This window comes from Catharus ustulatus, chromosome 2, assembly GCF_009819885.2.
Source record: "Catharus ustulatus isolate bCatUst1 chromosome 2, bCatUst1.pri.v2, whole genome shotgun sequence".
NCBI lineage: Eukaryota > Metazoa > Chordata > Aves > Passeriformes > Turdidae > Catharus > Catharus ustulatus.
The window spans coordinates 108,401,868-108,411,370 of record NC_046222.1 but is presented as its reverse complement, the minus strand read 5'-3'; the positions used below and the strand labels follow the sequence as shown (position 1 = coordinate 108,411,370).

The following is a 9,503-nucleotide window of genomic DNA, read 5'->3' as shown; positions in this document are numbered from 1 at the left end:
AAACACTTAGCTTCCATGTCCTGACTTCTCGATCTCCTGATAATCGAACCATTTTAAAATGAAGTAGTGTTTTCTCTTCCAAGTTTGTGTTCATAATCTGTGGCCTCCCTTTTGCCCAAGGCTTGCTTTATCTGATGAAATCCAGCCCCTGGATTGTCTATGTCTTGAGTCAGAAGTGTTGCAATTTGTTTCTTTTTCCAGCTGAAGGTAAAGTAGTGGTCTCTCCACCATTTTTCATCCCAATTTTTTTTCTCTTAGTCTTTTCTTACCTGTAAAAGTCATGGGGCAAATTCATCAATGACTAGTACTGGTGGGCACTTAAAGTCAGTGATCTCTTGGATGGACATTTTCCCTTACTCAAAAACCTGATGGAAAAAATCAGTTGAAGAGAAAGCAGGATTAAATAAGTTTGAAATGTGTAATGTGCTGAGGGGTGACCTTGGGAAGTAGCATACTTGTAGTCTGTGGATAAGACTTCACATCTCATTACAAGAAAGTAAAGAGAACATGTGATTTAATTGCAGTCACGTTTATTTGCAGTTTCTATACACACTTTCTAGGTAACCAAACTTTTCCAACACATTTTTTTGAGAGGGGTTCACAATGAAACTGTCACCGTTTTTACTAAAAATAAATACAAGACTTAAAGTGTTGCACAGCTCTAAAATATACAAAGGCTTGGATTTAATGTAAACTTTGAAAACATTTTACAAAAGAAATCATATTTGCAACAATTTAAAAAGTTCATATTTACAAATATTACAAAAATACAAAATGGATGCAAGTCCATAAACCATTGTCTTTTCTGCCAGCATGAACTGGTGCTAGTACCAAAATAGTTACACTGTAACCTTCTTAATTTTTTTTTAAATTCTTTATGTCATAACCTACAGTATTTCTCTATCTGCCACCATTGCAGCAAATGCACTCAATCACTGACCTTTGGCAAAAGCAAACATATGCTTTATTTGCTACAACTATCCCATGCCCTCTATGCTGCCACAACAACAACAAAAACAGAAAGAAAAAAAAAGAAACAAAGAAGAAAAGGGGAAAATTTTTTCAGAACACAGCTGTATAACTTAAGAAATCATTTTCATAACATCAGTGCAAGCAACAGAACAGTAGGTTGAAATGACGGTTCAGTAGTTACCTGATGCACGTACTGTACCCTGTCTCAAGAGGTGAGTGATGTTCCCTTCGCTCTATGGCCTGTCCTCTGGTGCCTTCATGGCACACTTGCAAAGCTACAGGGCTCCCGCCATTCATCTTCCTCTGACTCTCATGTTTGTTCTGAACTCTTTTCTTCATAGAGAATTTAGAATCTCTCTGTTTGGGTTTCAGTCTGCTAAATATAAATCAGAAAGTCAAGCAAAAGGAGACTATACTCCAGTGGGATTGTTCTGTGTTTGTTTTGTATGTGAAGTATTGCCTTATTATTCTGGTAAAAAAACCCTAGTGTATAGATATTTATTTTCGGTGTCTGTGAAATTATTGATTGGTAATAAAAAGTGGTATCATCAAAGTAAATTTAGCTGTATTCTCTTTACTGTTTTGAATTATGTTTAACTCAGGACTATTAAAATATTTTGTAAAAGTGCTCCTGGTAAAATTTTAGTGGGAAATGACTGAAGATGACAAACTAAGGATTTTCTGCCCATTATCTAAACTATCTTTTCTCATCCTCTCCAGAAGGTGGTTTTTTATATGCTAAACATTTCCTCTTAAAACATTCTCATTCATTCACTTAACTTCTATTCAGACTTATTTTCCTATCTAAGGTACTAATATGATTAGCCTTTTGTTTCCAAAACCTTTCTCCCATTACCTTCTTAAATACGATTTCTGACAATTTTGCAGCCCTTTAAGTGATGGGCCGTCCCTCATCCCAACACACCTAATCACATGCACAGTGACTCTACTTCATTAACTGAATGCAACCAGGCTACACAGGAGGACAGTAGGAAACTCTGAATAATATATGTCTCGTGGTAAGCATGATAAAATCGGGTGTGAATCTTCTGGGGAATAACACTTCGGATATGTTAAACTCTTCAGATTTGCTTTGACTTGAAATTGTAACAGTTTTAGAACCTTCCTCTTTAAAACATGATGTGCCTTCTTTTAATAACTCTCAGCTTTATGTGTTACATGGCTAAAAGAAAAAAAACCCCAAAAACCGAATTCACACATCCCATCTCCCAGTCAGTCCTTTACTTATGCTTAAAGCCAGCTTTTAGCTGTTTCTTTATACCAAAGAATGCTCTTTCTGCCATCCTACTTGACCTATCCTACTGCACACCCCATTCCTCCTTCACTATTTTCTCTGCACTAACCTTTCCTCTTTTCCTAACCATATCCTACAGCAACCAATACTAACTGCATCAGTTTTGAATGAAGAGGGCCTTGTCCTCTAAGTAGCACAGACGGGGCTACATCAGTGGAAATTGTGGTGGCCCAAAGGAGAATCAGGTCCGTTGGTTTTATTCTGTTTAAAAATTAAAGGTATAAAGGAGCTCACGGGTTCTTGCAGTTTTAAGATGAGAATATTCAAGTAACTTCAAGTAATTCAGCTTTTATCTCCCTGCCTTCATTTGTATCAAAGCAGCTACTTTGATTTGTCTCCTTTCCCACCCCACCCCAGTCCCTCACCCTGTTCTGTGTTTCTGGTAAATCCAGACAAGATCCCTACTGTACGTGGCTGGCACAATGAACTGGAGCTTTCCCTTTCCCAGCTCAGCAAAGAATATAAATAATGCATACACATACCTATTTCCCAGCTACGTTTTCACAGTGTCATTTTTGTAAATATTTAGGTAGCATGAATCTCATCAGCACAAAGAGAAAGCTTCACTGAAAACTCATTGCAGATATTTACTGATAAATCGAAAGCGCTTCTTGCATGCTTGTAATTTATTTGTTTCCTTTATGAACCAGAAACTAATCGTGTTTAAAGATTATTAAAGTTACCAGGTTATGACTGTGTTATGTATCCCAATAGCCTAATAGGAATATGAAAGTTAAGTACTGTTTCCTCTCACATTTATCCTCTCTGAAGCAATCCCTGCAAGAATAAAGGCCCAGGGGAGGCTGTGGGGTGGGACCCTTTGGGCTTCGCATCAAACCCAGCTTTGTTCTGTCAGAAACACAGTCATCTTCCCCACTGATCCTCATGGAAACTCTCCCAGCTGTGCTTTCCAGTTAGCTTCTTTGGAGCTGCCTTAGAAAGACAAATGCTTTCTTTAATCCCCTCACAGTCAGCCTTTCCATTTCCTTAACTAAGGTGGAAAATTCCTGCTTTCCACTGCTCAATGTCATCCTTCAGGCCTGTTACACCGAAAGTGGTTATTGGTGGCCATGTTTTATGTTTGATATGAAAATGGTATTCACAGAATACAGTTATTACAATTGAATTTGTTTGTCTTCTATAAACAAAGCTGTTATGCAGTAAATCGTTTGCCACGTCCACTTTTTGATAATTCTATTTACAAATTTTTATCAAAAATATGGTATTTACATATGTTTTGTTAATTTCTTCTAAAGTTTGTTTCAGCTCATTTTAGTGTAGAAAAATACCAATTCTTAAGAGCATTTTCTTTTTTTTTTTTTTTTTGGTTTTTTTGTTTTTTTGTTTTCTCCCTAGGGGAGCACTACAGTGAGGGATTTGTTTCTAGATGGGCAGCTTCTGGGAAAAAAACCCACCCAAAGTCACCTTTAACTCTATGGAAAGTGAATGGCCTTGAAATCTACAGTGACAATGGAAATGATAGTGGGATAAACTGAATGAAGCCAAAAGAAAACAGAACAGACATAGCATATCTTCATCCTTTTAGAAAATGTAATGTAACAAATAGCTACAGCTGTAGTCCTTTTGTTTTCCCAGCGTCTTCCAAATGCAAACACATCTAACCATTGATATTGCCCTGCGATTGTTCTCTTTTTCTTCTTTTTTTTTTTTTTTTTTTTTTTCTTTTTTTTGATTGCTACACCATTGGCCTCTTGTGTTGACATCCTTAAGAGCTCGAGTGGTGTTGTCAGCCTGGCCCTGGCACCCGCACAGCCTATGTAGAGCTTTGAGAAGACCGATCATCGTGGGGACTGCCGTCCGAGTTCTCGGTCTCCCCCTCGGAGATGGCCTGCATGGGGGTGTTGTACAGCCTGCAGCGCACGCTGTACCGGCTGCTGCTGGCTGCCGGCGGCGCCCGCGACCGCCCCACCCGCGAGGATGCTGACATGGGGAAGTTTTTGGAGGAGAATCCTTCCGTGTTGACCCTGGGGGAGCAGGGGGACAGCGGTGATAACGCATCAGGGCTCGTTGTGGGAGGAGACTCTTCCATGCTTTGAAGGGCATCCGCCGTTAGCTCTCCAGGAGACTTCGGCAAAATAGGACTTTTCAGAATTTCTGTGGCAGACATCCTGTAGCTGGAATCAGATCGGCTGCCCTTCTTAAGGAGCAGTAGCTTAAACTCCTCATTGGATGTGTTGGACTTTTTGGCATTCCTGTATATGAGCCCAGGGGACCTCTGACTACTAATGGGAGTACCCACGTTGCTGGCTGGTGGCATGTTGCTGGTGGGCAGTGTGCTGCTGGTGGGAGGCTGGCTGCTGGTCCCAGATGAAGCTCTCAATCTGTTTCTTACAGAAAGGTCTCCAGAATCCTTTCTCCCAAGAACTTTCCTTTTTGATCTGTAAAAACACAAAGGAAAACTCTTTCATATGTCATTTTTGTAATATAATGCCTAGCACTGTTCTGGAGTTTTACAGATGTTTCATATTAGCCAGAGTTCTCTTAATCCTTCTGTAAAATACTGGGGGCTGTAAGTGACTCATGGCACTGAGCTGCAGAGTCTCTTTCAACATTACCCAGCTCTTCCCAGACAATGTATGCACAGCCAGCTCTTTGTAAAGACAACAATGCATACAGAAACTTAAGTAATAATAATACGCAGTGTAATCTATTCAGAATCAGAAAGCTTCAATTTCAGTTGATCCCAAATTTCAGCTGACTACAAAATACTCTAAAACTGAAGAGATGCCTTCTCATAATCCTTTACCTTGCAGCAGCTCATTCACCAGAATAGAGCTGGTGGACTGGTAGGCAGAAGACAGGAACCACTGCAGGTAGTTTTCTTTGAAAGCGTGTATGTTGGCTAGAGAGAACAGCCTGATGCTTTTATCTGTAAAGCATCCCTCACATGCCATGAAGATACTGAGACTGCACTCCAGGGCATAATAAAGCAGGTTTTAAAGCTGTCTTTTAGAAAATTAAACTGAATTAACTAAAGAATGCTGTTTGAGGACAACACTTAAACATAGAATAACCATCCAGCAGCTATTGTTAGTGGACAACTGTGCAGGGATGCATGTTACCATTTTCCATTGCCACAAGGTTAGGTCACCTGTGAATGACTGCAAACAGATCCTCAGTAGTGCGGGGTTTGTTTGGAGACACAAAGACATCCTCAGTGTCAGCCTGTGACTCCTCACTCAGTGGAGACATGATGGACTCATCACTTGGAGAAGACTCTTGAAAAGGAGAGAAACCACATTATGAGTCAGACTCCACTGCACTTTGCAACAGCACTGCCAGTTGGAGGCACCAGCTCTGCTCACAGCCGAGTGAGTGATACCACTATACAGCCTTTACCCTCTAATTTAAAAGTTGTGTCTGTTCCATATTGGAGCCCATTAAAGGAGCACTGAACACAGGATCTCCCATTTACAGTATTGCTGTGATAACCAAACTCTTCTGTACCCAGGGCCAATGCTTCTCCCTTTTATCTTTTCAGCTAAAGTGCAACACAAGGGAAGAAATAAATATCAGAAATACAGTCTGAATACTTTGGAAAAAGTGTTAATAGCTTTGGGCTGGCTGGCTGGCTGGCTAACAGACATGAGGGAGTCTATGCTTAAACCCACAGAGGGAAGGTGATGTGCTGCTCTGCTTTGACTGCACTACCATCCCGTCCAAAACTGCCTGATCAGGTATGACACAGAAAGAATTCCGAACTGACCTTTCAGCGAAGGCTCGTCTGTGCTGCCCACTGTCTCATCTGCTCTGCTGTCATCAGAGGCACTTTTGGTTGGGATACCTGATGTGATACAGTTTTCCTGCTTGCAACCCTCTTCACTGAGTGAATCCACTGCTGCCGTCTCTGCTTCGTAGCTGATATTCCCAGGCACATGGTGGCTTACATCGGGTTGTTCCTTTAACTGAGAGGTGGTGGCCGGTCCCTCAGCCTGAGCTGGGCTTTCATCCACAGGCCCAGCTTCCACCTTCCCCTCACTGCCAGCAGAGAGCTCTTGCTGAGCCTGCACTTGCTGAAGATCATGCACTGTTTCTGCCTCCTGGACAGGTTTCTTTGTTTCATCATCACCTGTGGGGACAGCTGAGCCCTTCTTATAGTCATCCATGGGGACGGCACATGTCTGATTCAGAGAGCTTTCTGGTAAGTGCTCAGCAGCCAGGGGTGTTTGGTCATTCCCAGGTTTGATTTCAACTAGACCCATGCTTGTGGAAGTTACAGCTTCTCTCTCACAGCTATTCTGCCCGCCAAAAGAGGAGCTTTTCTCTAAAGGTGGCTTTCCACAGCCTGCTTCTGCTGGGGAAGTGTCAATGTACAGCATTATGGCCTCATCTGTAGAGTACTGGCGTGATACTGGTTTCTTAGCTAAGAGTGGCCTCATTTTGCCTGGAGAGACCTCAGTTGCCATCAAGGTGGTCTCCTGTATGCAGAGCAGATCTGGGGTACTGCCTTTATGTTTCACTCCTTCAGGCTTGTTGACTGCCCGGAGGTGGACCGACTTGAGAACAGAGGGTGTGATGGCGAGGGCAGAGGGAGGGCTGGGCTGCAGGGCTTCCCCGACTGCACTCTGCTTGCTGTGGCTAAATGTGTGCAGCTGGTGCCTGTGAGCGAAGGGCTTGCTCAAGACATTGTGAAGAGCACTTAGGTCAAGGTGAGTAGGAGGTATAATCGGAAGTTCAAGGTCTTTGCTCACTGAGGCAGTACCATCTTTTGAGAGTGGCTGCTGCAGTGATGACTTCCTCTCTGGAACTTTTGGCTTCCTCTTGCTCCCCCCTGGAGACAACGGTCCCGAAAAGAAAGCTGTCGGAAAAGAAGAGGTGGGTGTCTCTGACTGGCTGGAGTACCCACTGGAGGGTGAGGCTAACCCCGCCAACTTCTCTGGGGAGGCCAGTTTAAACTCATTATCAACAGAGGGGAGGGATGGGGTTGTAGCTCGTGACCCAGACTGAGACGTCTGGGATTCAGAGCTCTCTGGTGACTTGATGCACTCTATGACTGTAGTACCCGTAGCAGTGCTTGAATTGGACAAGGACCTGTAAGGATCACTAGATTTCAAGTCGTTCAGAAGCCAAAGGTCTGCATAGTGAGGTTGTTCAGCACCTTCATCTTTAAAGGAGGGGATATTGGTGGTGTCAAACGGAGTGTCCTTTAACCCACCATCATCCTGGTTTGGCCAGGGAAGCTCTTGCTTGGCTGGCAGGTTGGGGCCTTCCACTCGGGAAGGTGTGTTTGAAAACTCAAGGGGCAGCTTCATCTCCCTGGCAGTGTGAGAGACATGCTGCCCACCACTGATCTTTGGTTCTTTCTTGTCAGGAAGGTCGGTGCTACCCTCTGATTTCCTCAAAGACGAGCTGCGTTTTGGTGGGGCTGGCTTTGCCTTTGGTTTCTTCAGTGAGATGCACTGCCGTGCCTGCCTCCTGTGGCTCACACACTCCTGCCAGGCACAGTCAGCTAGGCTGGAAGTCACGCTCCCAATCTGGCCACTCTCGGAGCCTGGGGCTGCATAGTTGCAAATATAGCTTTTATTACCCTTCAGACCACAGTCAAAGTGCATGGAGGTATAGTATCCTTCAGTATCCACAGAAAAGTGTGAGCTAGTGTCTGCTTTGTCAGAGGGGGTCTTTTCGAGGAAGCTGTCATAGGTGGCCATGCTGGTAAAGCTGGGACATCCCAGGCTGTCTGCCTTTGGGCGCTCAGGGCTGAAATCCTGGCGACAGGAGGCATCATGGTGATGGTGCAGGTAGTTCCACTCACTGTCGCTTGTGTTGCTGTTGTTGGGGTCATCCAGTAAATCCGCCACAGTGGATGTGAAGGAGCTTGCCCTGTGGCCCCTGACCTTGTCTGCGTGGTCACCAAACTGCTCTGTGATGAAGACACTGGAGTCCTCGTTGGCATTGGGAGCGGTGTTGAGTGACAGCTCGGAGTCACAGTGTGAAGAGCCTGTTAGCGGAGGAGAGGCAGCAGGAGGAATGGTTTCAGATGTCTGGGAGGGACACGTGGAGCTGCTCCCACTCCAGTTGCCACTGGAGGACTGGTGGTCGTCTTTCTGGTCCATGTGGCTGCTGAGCAGGACTCCTGCTGTGGAGATGGAGTGAATTGGGCTCCCGAAGGTGTCTGAGTTAGATGAAATTTCACAGCTGCCTGAATCGACCATCCTTGACAACCGCGATCTCCCCCTCTCGCTGATGCTGTGCTCAGGGCTATGCATGTGCTGAGGACAAGTTAAACCAATGGGCTGGCACTCCTGTGAACCCTGCTTGTTCAAGATCTCCTTCCCCTTTTTTGGGATCCTCTCCTGACCAGCTAGGAAGTGCTCCACTTCATACCCTGGACTTTTGGTGGTGGCATCCTGATGGCCCTCGCTGGCCCGGGCGCCCTCGCGAGGAAGGCTCCGCGAGCGGATGCGGTTGCTCACAGCAGCAGCAAAGACCGCATCTCCGTTGTCTGCCAGCACCAAGATGTTGCCAGTGGAGTGGGAGAGGGAGGCGACAACACTCTGCCCCCGCTGGGCACGGATCCGTCGCCGGGAAGGAGCAGCTATCAGAATTTCTTCCGTCTGGCACTCTGAGTCCCGGGTCCCCAACCTCCTGTTGCTGGAGCCAGGGAATTCTGGGTTTGTGTGCACAATCACATTGCGCTCTCTCGCCACTGGCGACTCGTCTGAATCTAGGACACATGGAAAACTGGGTGAGTAGGAGAGAGCTCCACATTTCCCGGCATGAGACAACCCGCGGAGTAACCCAAGAAGCATTATCTGCTGTATTCTTTATTTTTTAATCTTTCTGAGCATTGGACCAAATTTAAATTTTGTATAAAGAATTTATAAGGCAGACCTCCTGCCAGTGAGGTAGAGAAATTCTAGTCCTGCAATATGACTTCTGCAATGCGTTCTCAAGGTGGAGCTGAGCTTTCTGTGCTAATATTAAGACAAATACTAAGTTTTCAGTTTTTATGACTCTATTTCAGCTACTTAAAGTTTTCAGGAGTGGCTGCTGGACCAAACATCCATAACCTTCTGAAAATAATTCTGTTTTGCCTACCTGTCTGTTCATAATTTCCATTATCTGCTTCTTTACTATCAAGAATATTTGCAAGACAAAAGGATCTTTTTTTTCATAGCTTCTCTAATTGTTTATTCCCTATGATAAACACATTTCTTCTGCTTCAAATCAAGTTTCATGGCAACCGACCAAAACA

At 44.4% G+C, this 9,503-nt stretch overlaps 1 protein-coding gene across 3 annotated transcripts in view; it reads right to left on the bottom strand.

Annotated features, from left to right (window-relative positions):
- Positions 1–513: 513 nt before the first annotated feature.
- Positions 514–9,503, bottom strand: part of NHS (NHS actin remodeling regulator) — a 247,691-nt gene continuing 238,701 nt past the window's right edge. For all 3 annotated transcript variants that reach the window (XM_033084234.2, XM_033084237.2, XM_033084238.1), the window contains exons 7-9: positions 6,015–8,972; positions 5,400–5,526; positions 514–4,686 (exon numbers count right to left, since the gene is read on the bottom strand). In XM_033084234.2, coding sequence (XP_032940125.1) covers positions 4,062–4,686; positions 5,400–5,526; positions 6,015–8,972 — 3,710 coding nt within the window. In that variant the 3' untranslated portion in view covers positions 514–4,061. The remainder of the gene's footprint in view (positions 4,687–5,399; positions 5,527–6,014; positions 8,973–9,503) is intronic.